General features: G+C 40.7%; 1 protein-coding gene across 1 annotated transcript in view; it reads right to left on the minus strand.

Annotated features, from left to right (window-relative positions):
• Nucleotides 1–15,663, minus strand: part of LOC146651548 (insulin-like growth factor-binding protein 2-B) — a 33,690-nt gene extending 18,027 nt beyond the window's left edge. The window contains exon 1 of the mRNA XM_085384454.1: nt 15,136–15,663. Within this exon, the coding sequence (XP_085240580.1) occupies nt 15,136–15,493 (358 nt within the window). The 5' untranslated portion in view covers nt 15,494–15,663. The remainder of the gene's footprint in view (nt 1–15,135) is intronic.
• Between the last annotated feature and the right edge of the window lie 3,947 nt (nt 15,664–19,610).

Raw genomic sequence — 19,610 nt, forward strand, 5'->3', positions numbered from 1 at the left:
TAACTCTGAACTCCTAGAGGGGCTATGACACCAATAGAGTAAATTCACAGACTCCGCCTCCAGCACGGCTCCAATCGAAGCTGAAGTGGAGCCGTTTCAGAACATTTTGCTCTACATATTTGAGTTGTTTGCCATGCTTGGTAAGTCATTCTTTCAAAGATTGTTTCAATTATTATTATGAGCTTTTACTTCTGTGGCTCTTTAAGAGATAAGATAAGATAAGATAAGATAGAACTTTATTAATCCCTCGGGTGGGTTCCTCTGGGAAATTCGACTTCCAAAAAAAGCACAGCAACGACCGAAGTTACAGTTACAGAATTGTTATGTATATATATATATATATATATATATATATATATATATATATATATATATATATATATATATATATATATATATATATATATATATATATACACACACACACACACACACACACACACACACACACATATATAAATACAGAGACAGATATAAATAAAATATACAAAGGGGATAAATAGAATAAATAGGAATAAAAAATAAAAATACAAGTGAATTGCACATTTCAAGTATTGAGTCTATTGCACTGTTGACTATTTACAAAAAGTATTGCACAAGGTATTGTACAGTGAGGTGAAGAGGCACTACAGCTTAGTTGTTCCCCCCTCCTTTGTCCTCCTGTTTCCCCTCCCTCTCCCCTCCAGAGAGGAGTTAAACAGTCTGATGGCGTGTGGGACAAAGGAGTTTTTAAGTCTGTTAGTTCTTGTCTTGGGGAGAAGCAACCTGTCACTGAACAGACTCTTCTGATTGTTTATGGCCGTGTGCAGAGGATGCCCAGCATTGTTCATAATGTCCAGCAGTTTCTTTAATGTCCTTTTCTCTGCCACTGTCACCAGAGTGTCCAGCTTCATGCCGACCACAGAGCTAGCCTTCCTGATCAGTTTCTCCAGCCTGGATGAGTCCCTCTTTGCTGTGCTGCTCCCCCAGCACACCACAGCATAGAAAAGTACTCCAGCAACCACTGACTGGTAAAACATCCTCAGGAGCTTCCTGCAGATGTTAAAAGACCTCAGCCTCCTGAGGAAGTACAGTCAGCTTTGGGCTTTTTTATACAGGTGCTCTGTGTTGCATGACCAGTCCAGTTTATTGTCCACCCACAGCCCGAGGTACTTGTACTTGTTGACCACCTCCACCTCCTCCCCCTCTATCTGAACCGGCAGTGGACCTTCTCTGGACCTCCCGAAGTCCACAACCAGTTCCTTAGTCTTTGAGGTGTTGAGTTGCAGGTGGTTTGTGTGACTCCATGCGACAAAGTTCCTCACCAGACTTCTGTACTCCTCTTCCTGATCATCCCAGATACACCCCATGATGGCCGTGTCATCTGCAAACTTCTGAATATGGCATAATTCAGAGTTGTAGCAGAAGTCAGAGGTGTACAGGGTGAAGAGAAGAGGGGACAGCACAGTTCCCTGTGGTGCTCCTGTGCTGCTGACCACAGTGTCAGACGTGATGTCCTTCAGCCTGACGTACTGTGGTCTGTCGGTGAGGTAGTCGGAGATCCAAGCCACCAGGCAGGGGTCCACCTCCATCCTGTTCAGTTTTTCCTGAAGCATACAGGGCCGGATGGTATTAAAGGCACTGGAAAAGTCAAGAAACAGGATCCTGACCGTGCCTTTTCCCCCATCCAGGTGTGAGTGGGCTCTGTGTAGGAGGTACAGGATGGCATCCTCCACTCCGACACCCGCCTTGTATGCAAACTGTAGTGGGTCCTGGGCATGTTGTACCTGTGGTCGGAGGAGGTTGAGGAAGAGCCGCTCTAGAGTCTTCATAAGATGTGACGTCAGTGCCACCGGTCGGAAGTCATTCAGCTCATTGGGCCGGTTCTTTTTGGGGACCGGGACGATGCAGGATGTTGGAGTTGAGACAAAGCTGTGTGGAAGGCATTAGCCATGTTGCTCGGTGATAGCATAATATTCTGTTTTAGCTAGCTGAAAGGTATTGTTTGCGGGCAAATACCACAGCCTTGAAAAAAGCTTGCATGTGAATTTTCAGTCAAACTTTTGGTCAAATACACCTAAAACAATGTGTAGAATGTGAAATGTTGGTATAACGGTGCTGCTTGAAGCCTGAAACCGATCGCCCATAAAAATAAAAAAAACGAGCAAACAGCAGTAGCAGACGTCCTGACTGGATTCTACGTTAGCATAGATCCCTCCAGAGTTTTGTGCACACGGTTTAGGTAAAAATGAAAAAGGTTGAGGTTTTACATTTAGTTCAGTATTACCTGTTGCCTGTGTCCTTGTCTTTTGGGAAAATACTTTACACAAGTAATGGCTCAAAGAGGATTCCTTTTTCTTTTTTACTGTGCTGCAATTGTTTACTGGATTATTTGTGCCATTAATTAGTGTCAACTAATTTTTATTCAATCTCCACACAGGATATGCTTGTGAAGATGGAATATGGGGGAGAGCAGAAGTGCGTTGAAGTTCCACAAAGGGATGAATGAAGGACATGCAAATTGTATTGAAGAAATAAGTGATGAGAATGCTGTTATTTGCATTTACCATGTCAGACCTTTTGATAAACACAATTCTAATGAAAGTGAGAACATGTACACTGTTACATCTTTCAGAAAATGTTTTGAAATTGTGGTGCACAGTTCAGAATAAATGTTTTTCAAAAACCATTGCATCTTTTTAGTAAATGTTTAGTTCCAAAAGAAATTTCTAGAAGTTCAGAACAGTAAAATTCCCGCTTTTAAGAATGAATTAGAAGATAACTCTTACGTAGTTAAACTAAAATACTCTTTGAGAGTTAATATATAAACTCTTAACACCAAGTGTTAAATTATCAACTCCAGACAGATTTGGTGTTTAACACTAAATCAGAGTTAACGTACCAACTCTCCAAAAAGAGTTAAATTAACACTCTCTGGTGTAGACCCATATAGACACTTTAATAGTGTTGAAATCAAATCCGACAGTGTTAATTTGGACATGCTGGATTTGCTGTGTAGCACTCTAGTAAAAAGATTCCAATCTCACGAGTTTCTCTTCCTGGTTGAGTGCAGCTTAATCATTGCAAATTGGTGGTCATTAAATATTTATTTTAACAAAAAGATATTGTTGACAGTATGCTGTTGGACATGGGACAAAAATCAAAAATGAAATTAGGAAGAGTAGAGGTGTTAAAGTGAGGAAACAATGGAGCCAGGTGTCTGCTATCCGGTTGTTCAGTGATGACGCGACGAATCCTACTTCCGGGTCTAAAGTAGCCTGCGTTTAATATGGCTTTTGTGCTGTTAACATGTTTAATGTTATGGATTTTCTTCTATTTGATCTCAAAAAGCTCCTAAAACAGTCAGTGATCACCGTTGACCTCCCTCGGCTTTTATTACCGCTAATCATTTATTTAAGCTCAGTTTTTAAAACCTTAGGATGTAACTACAGCCCAGCCCATGCAACAGTATATGAATGACTAACCTCGTATTGTGGATGGATTATCTCAGTTGTTCTCCTGGCTGAAGTTTGGTCCTTTTACAGCATCCTGCCATGCGATTACATTTGTTTCTGACCACCAAGAAAACTCACGTTAAGTTTTATCGAGTGGAAAAAAAGTTAGCTTGTTTATATTATGCTAACATAGCTGTGTCACTAGCGGTCACGTAGCACATCATTATATACCAGCTAGCCCAACTTCAGTAACCCTACAAACGTCACTGCTGTTTAGTTTTCTGTCTTCATTTATGCTGGAAGTGATAGCAGAGCTGTACGTTTTAATTTGTTTCCAAAACCCTGCAGTCAGGACATGCTATATTGTATTTAGATAGAAGCTAGCGAGCTAACTTCCTGCTAACTTCTAACTCCGTTAAATGTCATAAATTACGTTTTCATGGATGCCTGGATGTTAAACTCAATTGTTACACCTGGTAGAGCAGAACGCTGATCATTTTATTAAAGATGAAAGACTTTAGACAGTTTTTCAACTCTCAGTAATGCCATAGTGATCGTTTGATATATGAACCTGCAGCGGAGTTTAGACCCAGACACGGCTAGTGACGTCAGACTGAACAACCGGATTGTTCTGACTGTATGCTCCCCCGCCTGCTACAGTATAGTACTGCACCTTATAGACAGACTAGCAAGTAGAACACACATCACATCTATGAGCTTAATGCAATGACTTCCCGTATTTGTAAATAATATAATTTTATCCATCTTAATCATCTGTACTTTAATCATTTATTTTTAGCTTATGCATACAAACAATCATCCATCTCAGTATATTATACAATATATATTATCTCTCTCTATCAACACCTACTCCCTGCCGGTGATCAGGTACCCTGCTAGGATAATAAGATGGCCAAAGGAGGAAATAGAAGCCACTGACATCAAGACAAGGAAGCTCCTGTCCATGCATGGAGGGTTTCACCCCAAGTCCAAGCTCTATGTACAGATTTAGATTTTGTACTGTCTTCAGAGAACTGTGTACCGTGTAGCAGCAGGCCTTATTCTCAGAAGACATGTTTGGCCCTGCACTGCAGGCTGACAAATTAGCTCTAATTAATGGGTGAATTTCATTTAGCTGCTCATCTCTGTGGTCCTCCCATTGTGCTTGAAGGGATTGCTGGGTTTCTCTACACAGTATTGTTAGGTCATAAAATCATATCTAAAGAGTTTTAAATGTAATCATTCTCTGAGTTTACTGGAGCACTTAACCGGTACTTTATTTACCACTGCCAAGCAGAATATGTGATCGATTCAGTTATTTCCTCGTCTGTAAATTTGCTAGTCTATCAAAGAGACAGGCAAAAGAAAGAGCAAGTATGCTGGTATATTTGTGGGAAGGCTAGCAGAAATCAAAATTAAAATCCAGTATCCACCATACACACTGCTAGTAACTCTAGTATGTCAATGGAAATTCAATTTGTTTAAATGCAAATCATGCATCATTTTCTGGCCTGTTTTTTAAGCTGGATTCGATGCAACGCATTCAGGCCAAGCCCAATCACTGATTGACTGGCCACTAGAGAAACCCTCCCTTGTACAATTCCCCAAACCGTTGGCAGCAGCAGACTTAAAATAATGTTGTGGAGTTTAAGCGCAGACTTTCAGCCTTTCAAGTAAGTCAAGCGAATTTGTTTTGAGCAAACATTCTGTGCTGCTCAACAGATCGTCCCTGCATAAATACAGTGGATGCTGAAATGTTAATGGCTAATCCAAATATTGCTGCATAATGATGTATCCATGTTTCTGACAGATCTTCCACACCTGCCATAGACTTCAGCACCTCATCGGAGTCAGTGAATTCATTTCCTTTGTCCAGAATTTAAAGGAAGGGAATATTTGGTTTGATGTCAAGACTGGAGCTCACAATCATCACCAGACTAAAACCTTAGTGCACCAAATACTGGCTGCTGCATGTCTGTAAAATGCTTACAACCGACCTTTACTTCTCCTTTCTGACATCATCATCATGCCTGATATCTTTAACCTCTGCTGTATCCTGGACTAGGGTTGCCAACTCCCTGAAAAATAAATAAGGGACACCTCATGGCCAGGGCCGGGCAACCTAGTTGTCTTCACCCTTCCCAGTGTGGTAGCTCTTTTTTGTGTGTGTGAAATTATTTTTTAACCATTTGACTTGAATTTGATTTAAGCAGATGCATATTCTTTGTGATATGACCATATGGGAAACAAATGATCATTTAGCCATTTATTTTTAGCTCAAAATGACAACATTAACACAGTAAAACAGGTCTCTTTCTTAAACAGAAGCCTGTCATGCTTAACTTTTGAGAATATAAGTAAATCTTTCTTTAAAAGAACTCTGTCCTGCTTAACTTAAAATTATATAAATTAATAGAAAGCAATAGAACGAAAAATATTCTTGTAACTGTGCACATTTAGTGCATTTAGTACAATTGGCTTCAGCTGAGGTATTATTTCAGCTTTTCTAAAGCTAATCAGCTGCTCCTGTTTGTACACCCGCTTGTTCCCATGATTACGCATCTTAACTCATCATCATTATTCATCTATGTATTACTTTTATGTATTAGTCATCTATTTGTTGTAATCATCTATCCTTGCAGTTGTTTATTACACAAAATAAATTATATTATCACACTTCTGGCCACATAGCGCTGATATTCACTGCACATGCCCATATTAACCTTAACCAGAGGGTTTAAAAAACAAACCAGTGTTTACATACCATATCTGCTTCTGCCGTGGCCTGGTGGACAAAAAATTGGTTAAGGGTTCCCCGAGCTTTCACGCCCCTCATGTTCTTCATGTGCCCACCATTAGAAGCATGCCTATGGAAAAAGTGCGCCAGCACACAGTGCAGTGCGCTTTATAGGTGTTATGGTGACCTTTTCCAGCCAGGTGTTTCCCTTTTCCCATTCCTCCCTGTGCTTTTGCAGCCTTTTTTTTCCTTTCTCTGAGCGAACAAACATTGCTGCTCTAATGCTGGGCTCACACTGTGCGATTTTTGGCATATTTTGAGACGATTTTTGAGTCGTGCGACCGATTTGGTGATCGGCCCAATTTTGGCCTTCATTGTGCATCGTGTAGTATACGTGGGGTAACGAGAAGCGATTAACACCTCGAGCAGCTCCCGATCATCAATCGCTCGTGAGCCGCTCACACTGCTCACGCGCAAACACGTAAACGTCGGTGAAAAAGACGGAGCAGCACGGCTGTGCAGCGTGTGATCTGGACACAAGCGATGGAGGCACAACTTGTAGAACTTCGGAAAGCTCATCCGAGCCTTTTCGATGTGGCATCACAAAATTATCACGACCACAACAACCGTGAAAATAGTTGGATTTACATCGCTGCTCATTCACAGCCTGATCAATGTTTTTCATTAGCAATTTAGCAAAGTTGATGGTGGTGTGTCTGTGTGAGTGAAAGACAGGGAGAGCGACAGATTTTCTGTTATAACCTTCATGTTATGGAGGCACAGTGTGAGCACTCAGGTCGCATCAGAGCATCGGGCGGTATAGTGTGAGACCTGCATCGTGACCTACCAACTTCTAACCCCTGCGAGTCAATCGTGCAGTTTGAGCAGGAGCTGAATAACGTGACTGAAAAAATCGCACAGTGTTTGCCCAGCTTTGGGTGTACTGTCGTCCGAGACTTGCACCGCAGTGTCGGCGTTTGTTTCCCTGTTGGCCATGCTTCTTGTTGTGGTCATCTGTTGTCTTCCGGTATTTTCTCCGCAAGCGACCTTTCCTCGACCAATGAGATGAGCGGTAATCTGAATTGTCATAAGTGTGCTGTCAGCTCATTGGTCACAAAGCAGGAGAGGGGCTGGGAATTATGCTTTCAAACAAAGCGTTAATTCCATTAACATTTATAGACTACTTTTGATTCTCACTGTATTACGGGACAAAGTGCGTCCCTTATTAGCTCAATACGGGACGTGTACTTTTGTTTCGAAATACGGGACGATTCCGTTTTTTAAGGGACGGTTGGCAACCCTATCCTGGACGGGAATTTAGACGGTTTGAAAGATGGTCTATGAAGTTCTCTTCTGAAGCCTCTGCCATCTCTCTTATTTTCCTTTTGGGTGATGGAAATGGGCTTAAAACTCCTCACTGATTGGCTGATTCCTCATTCAGTCATTAATGAACATAGTCTGATTAGACCTCCTTTCTTGGATTTATAGCTTAAATGACCGAGCCCGTAAACTCATCAGGACAGTTTGTGCAGAGGTGAGGGAAGACTGGTTTTCTCACAGACTTCTACGGATATGAAGTCTATGAGTCTTTTTGCAACCACAGGAGATACCCTCCTGGTGGCAATTAAAGAGACACTTTAAAGGCATGGTAAAGGCACTTCTGCACTGGCTTTAGTTTTCAAAATCCAAAGCTATATCCATATTTTGAGGTGTCTATGGCATGGGGTCTCACCGGTTTATGAGTCAGAAGGTTATGGTTTCCATCCAGTTGTGACCTTTGTTTTCCACAATTTTTTAACTTCGTGTTTCTTAGTCATTTTTAAACCCTGCATTCACTCACTGGTTGGGTTTAGGAAGTGAAAGCTACTTTAATTTGATTTAAAGAGGGATTGTGGTTCTGGTTAAAAACAAAAAACAAAAAAAAAAAAAAACACCCCAGTGCAACTATAGTGCACTTCAAAAAATGATGATTTTGGAGTGAAAAGTACCTCTCACCAATGCTATAACCCACCTTGTCATATAGATTATAAGGACGAGGAACAAACTCTACCTAAATGAGCCATCCCAGTGGCTTTGACAAAACAGCACAAGTTGACGCCCTGGAGTGGACTTCCAGGGTTTCCACAGTGTAGTACAGGATATCTTGGCAGAGACTTCCCATTCCATGCACTGGTTACTGTCTATCCATTTAGATAAGTTAATAAAAAGACAACACTTTGGCAAGCATCAGGGGCGGAGCGGGGGGGTGGCTTACGGGGCTTAAGCCCGGGTTGTTTTGTCAGAAGCCCGGGGTATTTTGGAGTGTAATTTTTTCATAGTTAGATGCCTGGCTGACAACTGTATAAAACAAAAAGTACACACAATATTCGAAGCACATAGTGCACACTGTGGGCATTTACGACTGTGCGTGAATCCCCCCCTGATATTGGTATGATCCAAGCTCAGGCACTAAGCGACTGAGCGAGGGGGCGGGGCAGCTGCTGCCCGTGAGTGCGCTGTTGGAGAGACGGAGCCAGCCATACTAAGGAGAGCTTAAGTTTGACCAGGTACCAAAGCAAATCATTCGTACCGTACAAATAATGTAAATATGACGGTGCATCACGAAAGATTGATATGAAACTGATCACTTGACCAATATTACGTTACTTGCTCTTCAAGTGAATCAACAAATGGCAAAATGAAAAGCCGAACAAATGCTATTTTTTTTAGAGTCTTAGCTTACGTGTGTTTATTTCATATTTTCAGTTCTTACCCTCCCCGACTAAATCGGTTTCAGTTATGTACTGAAACATAAGAATGGACATTCGAGGGTTCTTTCAAAGAAAAAACTCAGGTAAATGTTATTTTATATATTATGCTTTGTATGTTGTTCAGTATATTTCTATGCAAAACAAGAGGGATTTCAGTACACAGCAGGATATTCACATTTGTAACCAGATATTTACATACACTTTAGGGAGAAAACATAAAACATTTTTACTGTACAACATCAATTTAGAGTAAATTTTTGTTTTAGATAAATATTGAAATATATTTTGAATTAGTTAAATTTCAGAATAAAGAGAGACAGAGCTATTTTTATCACTTTCATCAAATTTAGGAGTACATGTACACTAAATTTATTGTTAATTAATAAGAAAACTCCAGACGATTCCATTCTGAGCTGAAGAAGCTTCTGATAGGTTAGTAGAGTCCATGTGAGTAAATTGGTGGCACAGCTGTGGATGCATATAAGGCAAAACACAGAGCCTGTTTCTTTGACATGGGAAAATCAAGAGATATCAACCAAAACACCAGGAAAAGAACTGTGGAGCTCCATAAATGTGGCTCAAGTTTGAATACAATTTGGTGCCATTTGCAATTAAGAAATACAGATAGTTTCTCTCTTTACTCTTAAAGTTAACAAATATGTTTTTATATTTATCAATCTAAAAAAATAAACATTTAGTCTGATTTGATGTTACAATTAAAAAAGTGTTTTTATCTGAAGAGTAAATATCTGGTTTCAACTGTATATTTGATGATTGTCAGCACAAAGAGGGAGAGAGAGGAGAACGAGGACAGAACAGATGAACAAGAGCAGGTGAGACACACATGTTAGTCAAATGGTTGTTTACCAAAAGTATCACCGTATCATAGGTCCTCATGTATCTCGTACCTAGTGTTTCTTTTTAGGTTTGTTATTTTTCAAATTCTGTATTTATTAAGTTCTGCAGGCTTGTTTGCACAACAAGGCTAAATAATTATATAAACTTTTCTCAATCTAAATAGTGGACTTTGGTAGAATTAAAAAATAAGTGTAGTGCAGGTCTATGATGATTTTTAGTGCTATCATCTAGTTCTGATTCTGGTTCTGTCTTGGTTAAGTCCTCAGTAGTCCTGATTTTGAACTGTTGTAGTCCTGTTTTAATTCTGGATCAGTTCTGGGTCTGGTTGAATTGGGGTTTAGTCCTCGTGTCTTGATACAGCCCTGACCTTGTTCTGCCTTGCTGCTTAATTAAAAAACTAGTTTAAGGTGTCCTGCACATGTGATATATATTTTTCCCTATATGAAGTCATTCTTTTTTGAACAGAGCCTATTAATCTTTCAGTCATTTCTACACCCCCCCCAAAAAAAAAAAAAAAAAAAAAAAATCCCACATGCATACTACTCTTTGGGCTAAGCCCCGGGTGTTTCAAATGTCTGGCTCCGCCTCTGGCAAGCATACTCCCGTCTCACAGGGAGCGCCTACCTGTATGCAACCAAAGTGCTCAGTTGATTAATCAGTACTACTTGGACAACAAATTGAAACTGGGAAACTGAAAAATCTTGTCCCTAGTCAACACATTTTACATATTTATACACAGATGTTTGTCTGCTGAAAGCACCAAGTCTCAGCAAAGCTCAAGGAGGTTATGAACTCTAGACTGTTTACTCAGGCTGATGTGCTGCTCATTTCAGTGACCCAAAGGACCCACGTGAACCCAGGATCACATCAAATAAGCACAATATCCTAAAAAGCAACACTGTTTTTTTGTTGAACTGAAAAGTGAGAGTGTAAACTTCAGGATCTTTCCTGCAGTTAACGAAATGTGGATGTTGAAGGGTACAAAGAAAGACAGATGTTGATATTAAATAGCTGCCATGCTTGAAAAGTCAAGCTTAACAGAGTGCAACCTGCCCTATAAAACAATGCTCGTTTGTATTTTAACTGATCTGAACACCAAAGGTGATAAATCACAGCATAGAGCCCATCCCGAGTGCACTGTGCTCAGATAAAATTGCAGGATTGGAAATGGGTTTGTTTTCATTATCCTCTCCCATTTAAGTCAGTAGCCATGAGACGCAAGATAAACAAATAAATATTTAGCTCTAAGCAGTTTATATAAATAGGTCACACCACCTTCTTCTTCTTCTTCTTCTTCTTCTTCAGAGAAACTCTTTTCCAATAACAAACTGACACTGATGCTCACAACAGACACTGAGACATTTATGATTGAATGCTAGCCTTAAAAGTTTCAATGTGTATTAAATTTCCTCCTTAATACAATAGCCTACATCAAAATAAGGCATTCCCAATACGAGAGCTTTGAGGCTACGTGGGTTATAGACATGTTAGAGTTCATTGGAGGGATACTGCTGGTTTGCGCTCACAGATGTGGGTCTGCCACTGCCTGCCAAACACATTGCATATGTCAACATTCATTTTCAGGAATCAATAGTGACCCTTTGTCCCTAATAACTGTAATGTGGGATAGCAAAGCTTAACATTTCTCTGTCCCAGCAGGATTTCTGGGTTGTTTCTTTTGGGATAGTTACAAATATGTTTGATGTAGATGGTGGTTTTTCTGACATTAAAAGAGTTCTGCAGTGAAACTGTAGTCTCGACTCTGCTAATTCTCAGTGAAGTTTTTCCTTCTGTGTTATAACTTCATGCTGAGGTATAAGAGAATATAGGAGAAGTCTCAGTTAAAGCACAGTACAGAAGATACTTGACAGAGGACAAATCTTTGGATGTACAAAACAGATGTACACAGACCATCACATATAGCACTGTGTCAGTTTAAGCTGTGGTGATGCAGACGTAGGTGATTTAACATCATAATGAATTAGATTTCCACTCCTAGGAAATTAATATACTTCTCTGTGTTTTGGACCTTTTGAATATTGTTAAATTCATTTTTGATTTTGAGAAATGATCATATTACCTGGATTTTATATTGTTTTGTTTTCTTGTTTAGTTCCTGTGACTAGAAATAGTAGAGCTTGGTAATCCCTGGTAATTTCCCTGCTATATTGTTAGAGGTGTCTAGTTTATTTTCAAGTTATTTAAGTGTTATCAGTTTCAGTTCCTGCTCCCTTGGTCTGGTCTCTTTGTTTTCTACTTGGTGTCCCCTCCTGTCTGTCATGTCTCTCGCCCTCCCTCTCTCTCTCTCACTTGTCCTTGTATCTGTGCTCTGTCTCCATGTTCTTCTTTTTGTGTTTCATCCTTTGTCACCCCCAGTCTGTCTGTTTATCCCTGCCTGCAAGTCCTACTCTGAGTCTTGGTATGCATGACACTTCCTGTTTTATTTTGACAGTCCCTTGTCTCATGTGGATTGTGTTCAGCTTCATTTCTCCTGACTTATTATGCCCGATTAGTCCCTCCTGTGGGCCTCCACTTTCCCTAATCATCCTCATGTGTATAAATTGTGTGAGTTCCCCTTCATCCTCACTGGAATGTCAGTTCACCTCCCTCCATGTGTCTTTCCGGGTTTCACAGTCTATGATCTTAATGTTTAGCTTTGCCCAGTTTGATTAGTAAAGTCTGAGTCTCCTTTTGTTTTGTATTCTTCTTTTGTTTTTCTCCCGGCCTAAATAAACTGTCTAGTCCTGATTGTACGCGTCTGCTTTTAGGTCCTCTCTCCAACATGACAGACGGAAGAAATCTAGTCTGGATTCATGAGTACTTCTCATGAGTACTAACTCTGTAAAGACTATATGCAATGACCTCCCCTGTACCCTTAATGCCAGGTTTTGAATAGGGATGGGTATGGTTTAGGTTTTATCCGATACCAGTACCAAACCGGTACTTTTTAAATGGTGCTTAAAGAATGGAGAACACAAAATTGGTCCAAAAACCTCTCGTGTTCAGCTGTTTTTTTGTAAAAAGATAACAATGTTAGCCTTTTCTGCAGCTATAGGGGATTTGTGACATCACTCTTGGCTGGAAGCAGTGCTTAAACAATGGAAAACACAAACTTTGTCCAAAAACCTCTCATGTTTAGCTGTTTTCCACTTTTTCTTTGGTCATTTTAGCCTTTTTGGCCAGGGTGAAGGGAGTATCTGCCATCAAACAAGAAGACAGCCGCATGTAGCTATGATGATGTTTGCTAGTTCACCTTACATGCATTAAGTTAATAACGTGGTTAGCAACATAAATTACACACGAACAACATTAAGCTACTCACACAGAGAAGAACGGCTGCTGCTGCCATCATCATCCGTCATCATTTCTGCTACACTGGCAGGGCTAGGGGCCAGAACTCTCCTCTTCGGGTTCTTGGGGAATGTTGCTAACTCCGGGTCAGATAACCAGTGTTGCCAACTTAGCAATTTTGTCGCTCTATATTTAGCGAGTTTTCAGACCCCCTTAGCGACTTTTTTTCTAAAAAGCGACTAGCGACAAATCTGGCGACTTTTCTGATATTATTGGAGACTTATTTATGACGACTTTTTGACGTGCAAACGCGTATCGCTCTTACTCTCAACAAGCAGCGGGTGCTGCCTTGGGCACCTCACCCGTGCCAAAGCGCACACAGGCGGAGGATAGTCCTCCCCAGCTGCTATCAGAGCAGGAGACGTTCACACCTGTGCGTCCGAACAGCAAATGAATAGCGCATGAGCGAAGCCGCTGCTCCCGCACTGACTGTAACGCAGTCAGTTCTTCTTTTAATGTTATGCTGTTTTGTGGATCACAAGGTTTAAAACTACTTATAAACACACACTCTCACACACAAAGTAACTCCACCAGAGTGCCTATTTCAGGTCACGTTTGCTGGTCCAGGCCTGGATAAAGGAGCAGGGTTGGAATTGTGACATTAAAAAACAACAATTGCTAAAATAAATTTAATTTGTAGTTCTAAATAAATTCTAACTGCATTTAGGACGTTTTTTACTCACTTTATGTCTCTTCTACGATGTTATTTCTCTCTCCAACAGCGTAGGTTACAATTACATTAGCATGACCAATTATGCAAATTAGGCGATGACGTCATTTGGCGACTTCTAGCGACTTTTAGGACAACCGATAGCGATTTTCCTTACTGAGGAGTTGGCAACACTGCAGATAACAGGCAAACCACGCGCAGTAGATGTGCACGGTGTGAGGTCTCGCAGCAAGCTAGAAAATACAGCGCATTTCTCGGCTTTTAACAAAATGCTATACATCGCTAGGTGTTTCATCAGATTCGAGGAGTTACCTCCTTTTCACAGTATCACCTTAAAGCACTTGTTGCAGGCTGCTGAGTTTGCATCATTTGCTCAGAAGTACAGCCAGACTTTGACAGCTTCGCCTTGGGCATTTTTAATCTGTAGCTCTGCTCTAAAAGAATGTACGTACCTGGGCCCGCCTACTACGCTCGCAAAGATAAAATGATTGGCTGGAATCCAAAGTGTATGACATCTCAGGGGAAAAAAATGCGCTGCTTTTCGGTCTGGTTACTACCGTTTATGTCAGAACCGGTGCCATAATGATACCGGTACCCATCCCTAGTTTTGACCCCTCAATATATAACAATATATCATGTACTGTATTTAAAAGATGGATGTGACATCACCCTTGACTTGATCTTAGCCTTTAGTTTTGATTTCGGAATTTTGAAGTTTCACCACCATTTTGGCTACCACTGTGTTGGCTTATTGGAGAAAGAAGTGAACGTATTTGGATGGCAGCACTATAAGGCAAAGCTAGCAAATTTGGTTAATGAGCTGTGTTCATTAACTTTACAGTTAAATTACACAAACACAGAAACATTTAACAGACAAAACACTGAATATACCTCGCCAAAGCACAAATTGCCGAGATGGTTAGTTCCACAGATTATCTGTTAGATAATTTAGTTAAAATGTTCAAAAAGGCACCAACAGCAGAAAAAAGAAGTCCGGATTAGAGGCTCCCACTAGTGGAGGTAAAGCCCAGACAGTGATGGGCTGTAGCTGCCAGGTACCTGTCAAAGTAGCCATGGAGCTAACTTTAAGTCTTAACACTAGGAGTTCTAAAAAGTAAAACCCCTACCCTGTAGAATGGTTTGGAAGAGATCCATGTCTCCTCCAGGTCTAAAAAGTAAGGCCAATGTAGCCTTGGGGGATTATTCTCTGTTCAGTTTATTCAATTTAAATATAAAAAGCGATTTAGTGATTGAAAACAGCAACTACAGATTAATGCAGCTTTAATGGTCTTTCTTTATTCTACTACTTTGCAGCAGTTTTTTCATAGAACTTACCATACCCCGACAGGTTCAAATGTTCCCAGACATCCACATCTATTCTTTGTCCACATTGTCCCAAACCCTGAATGAGCTGCTGTAAAGGGAAGTCAGCATCCATACTTGGGTAGCACCTCAGACCGGTGGAGCACCTTGGCAGATAAACCCCACAGAGCTCTCCCACCTGCCGGGCACACACCGGACAGCAGCCGCAGCCTGGCTCCCTCACAATCTCTGCACATAGCGGATCGACTTTGGTGCATGCCATCATATCCTCTGCGGTGCAGCTTGGGCATCGGAAAGCTAAATCACAGAGTAAGAGTCCAGGCAGCCCAACATATGCAAAAAGCAAACCGTATAAGAAGTACATGCCCATTATAACGCTTGCTAGGTTTGTTAGTGACCACTAAAGGTAAAATGACCCTACAGCATGAACCTCTGGATTCTCTGACAGTCCTCTGTGTTTGGGTAAACACTGTGGTGCCGCTGACAGGGTCCTATCTGCTCTCATATTACCAACTGACTGAGGAGAAAGAAGTCTTTTTTTCCCCCTGAAAGTATCAAAATATAAATCCCTGTTGATAAGAAGGTTCAGAAACTGAAACTGTTGCTTTCAGGTGCTATAATGTCACTCAGTACAAGATTACCAGAGAGGAAATTTTTCAACATTTGTGTTTTTCCATTTCACTCCAATTGCACCATCTACATGTCCTTACTAGCAAAGTCCAACCAGATGTTTCCTGGGAAATGTTAAAGTCAGTGCTCTTTCTGTGATTTGGCTCCCTCACTTGCTGCGTGTCAGTTAGCACTCAGTTAAAGGTAAGACTAAGGAGCCAAAAGTGCTCTTTTTTCCCCCTCAGTAGCTCAACCATTTTACCTGCACACAGCACAGCTTGCATTATTTTCATTGTGTGTGTGTCATCAGGGCAGAAAGCAGCCCTTCTGACATCTACTGCAGAATTACTCAAAGGATGTTTTAACAGGTATGTAGCTAAAGTGGACACAGTCAATGTGACACCATTGGTCCACAACATCAGCTTTGAGTTGAATATGTTGAATGTTTTTGACACTGAAGCCGAACATCCCATGCTCATGAACTCCAACTGACATGATAATCTTGCTTTAAAGTGTATCCTGCTTTTTTTCTTTGCATTTTAATGGGAACCATAATTTAAACAATTACCACCATGTTGGTGAGGAAAGGACTGTCTAAGTATTGGACAGGATGAGTAGGGACCACCCTTTTATTTGTCTCCTCCCACAAATTCATATGAAAAGGGGCAAACCGCATGCACAGGATCTAGCCAGAAGTCAGACCCTTCAAACAGAAACTACGCAGGCTAGGAAGGAGGTAAAGTCATCTTGCTGTCTTACACTCCAGAACTCCACCCAAAGGCTGACATCTAGTTGAACATTTTGACCATTGCAATTTTTGATTTTTAAAGTAAGATTTAACAAGCAAGCGGTAGAGCTGATTCACTATAATGTACCATCACACTGAGTGATCAGTTGAACAAATTAGAATATATAATATGTTAATCAATTTATCTGAATGTATAAAGGTGTCCACTCCCTCCCATTATTACTTTCGTTGGGAAGAGATGGGAAGTGAAGCAAATGTTAGGATACTGATAAGCACCTTCCTAGTCACCTTCCTTTTTCCACCCCCAGCAGATGGTGCTGAGGGTGTACAGGTGGTTTTTAGAGCTTTTTTCCACAGAAAATATCCACCCCGTGCTTGGAAATGAGGCTGGTGTGAGTAGCAAATAACAGGGCTGTAAAAACTAATGCAGTTGGCTGAAAGCCAGCGAAATACCCTGTAGGAATACAAAGAATTGCAGATTCAGGTGAAAATGATGTGATTCCTTTTCACAAAGAAGAGTGATTTAAGCTGCTGATTGAATCTAAAAATGCGATAATTAATGTAAACTTGAGCATTTGCAGTTTAAACAGGACAAGTCCTCTGCTATTAAAAGTAAAACTATGAGTGTAATTGTAGCACCACACCGGTCAGTGGCAGGTATTCACAGACATGACTGGGACGCCATGCCTTTAATTACACACTGATTAATGTGACCGCTGGACACCGGATTCATAATCAGTCCCAGAGCTTCATGCGCAGCCACTGTTTGATAAAATTAAGGTTGAACAGAGTCCTGGGTTTTGCTTCGGGCCTATTTGGTGCTCTCTGGAGTAATCAAATAATAATCTGCTCCACGGATCTGCTGCAGAGCCTGCTTCTCCAAACCCACAGAGAACATTGCAGATAGCCATTTATTTCATAAACCTTCACTTGCGATGATGTAGGTGTGTGTGTGTGTGTGTGTGTGTGTGTGTTCCTTCTAGAGATTCATGTGCAGAATATTAATACAGTACATTTTGTTGGATTTTTATGCTTTCTTTTTCTGAAACTAATTCTAAATTCTGCATTGTCATCAGCCTCGTGTGTATAGTTTTCTATCAGTATCCTCCTAAATATCAGCCTCCTTTTCAGTTCTGTCCTTTGAATTTATCCATGACTGAGGGAAATAACCGACTCTGGAAAATGTGACCACCTTCTGTAATATTCCATTTGTCTCAGCTAAATGACTCTTTGGGAGATGGATCTTTCAGGAGCCCAGTTAAAATATCTCTCAGCGCCGTAATATCAGGTTGTTCCGCTTAAAAAATTAGACATCCCGACATTGTTCAGCCGTCGCCCATTCATTCAGAGTTGCTAAGCAGCACGTACACACAGAATATCATCGTATTGAGGAGTGGTCGTAAGAAAACATTTCCATTTCAGGAACAGTTTACCGAGCAAACAGAGTACACAGCAGGTAGACACTGTTTAGTTAACGTTGTGCGTCTTTTAAAGACGGCGCACGTGCTGTTTGGATAGCGTCTCTCATGAAACGGAGTGGAAAATGTTTTCACAGATAAACCCAGCAGAAGAATGATGATGAGAGAGGTGGGAGGTTCGGGAGACAGAAGTTGACAAAACACTTTTTCCACACATTTGTTATGTACATAACCAACACTCTTATATTTTTTTAAGGTTCTGTGACAAACTGGTATTTGTGTTAAGTTGCTTTGAAAGCTGTATGGGAGGAAATGTGATGATTTACAGACACAGACAATGAAAAGGATGTCATCACCCAAATGGTAATGGTGTAGGAAAAATTGTGTACATTAAAGACCCGTTTAGCAGTTTGCTATACTGTTATCACTTAACATTTACTTTTAAATAAATGTGACTCTTATTTTATCAGATAAATTCAAAGATTTCTAATAGTAATTGAATCCTACAAGGCACACTGTAGAGTCCCCATTTACACTTACTGACACACATATTCATTGACGATTTATTCTGTGTTGTTTTTTGCCTGTCACATGTACATCTGATGGCTTCACTGCCGGGAATATCTTCCCTACAGGCAAGCCAACACACACGGATCAAACTGCTGACCCTCCAGTTAGGTCACTCAGTAGATGACCTGCTCCTAAGCCACAGCCGCATAGTAAGTGTTGTTATATACAAATATCAAATGAGCCAGTCAGATGGAAACAGCTGAATGTATTTAGTAGGGGTGCAACGATACGGTTCGATATTTTTTCGATACAAAAAAATGTTCATGCTTTTTTAATTTATCATTTATTAAAATTATAAATATATAATATTTTAACTCAAAAGGTTAATGTTGCTGAAACAACAAAGTAATAAAAAAATTAATCTATCTGATCGAGAAATCACTCATCTTTGGAAAAGAGAGTTTATTACAGAGAAATGGCTCTTTCCAAAATAAAAGCTATACTATACACCTCTTCTGGGGTATACTCTCAGCAGCATATTAAACATATCAGGTCCCCATGAGGAGAATCATGTGCTAACGGCTGTCTAAATGACTCGGGTAAAGTTTGTAGCATGCGTGCTTGTTGTTTTTGTCTGCTTCCACTTGTCTTTGCATTAGGATGATGTCGGCGTAAATGTGCAGTCATATTCGTTGCGTTCCCACTAGTGCTGTCAGCGTTAAATTTGAAATGACGTTAACGCCACAACAGGGCAAATCTCTGTTAACGAGCTACCGCGGATCGCCCCGTGCCTGGGGCTGGACGGCCAACACGTTACCGAGCTAACTGCGCTAACGCAGTAGTTCCCACCCATGTAACTGAGCATTGCGTGGCACATCCGACATACTGTTTTACTTTTGTCCATGACGTGCTTACCTTCAGGGTCATACTTCACATGAAGACCAAAATAGTTCCAAAGGCCAGATCTGAATGAGGGTGGGGGAGGTTCAATTTGCCATGTTGCAAGGAGCTTAGCTTCTGTCTTGCTAGCTTGCGCTGCGCTCAGTGGATCTGCGCTCGACAGTGCAGCCTAGGCGGAGTAGTTGAACGCAGATCCACTGAGCACTCAACACAGACAGCATTGCCAGAAGAAAAGTTGATAAAATAAATTAAAAATTTTGTATTGTTCGATACATATATGTACCAAAAGCACTGTATCGAAC

Source organism: Rhamphochromis longiceps, linkage group LG16 (genome assembly GCF_057381845.1).
Source record: "Rhamphochromis longiceps isolate RC_006_pf linkage group LG16, R_longiceps_female_GT1.1, whole genome shotgun sequence".
Taxonomy (NCBI): Eukaryota; Metazoa; Chordata; class Actinopteri; order Cichliformes; family Cichlidae; genus Rhamphochromis; species Rhamphochromis longiceps.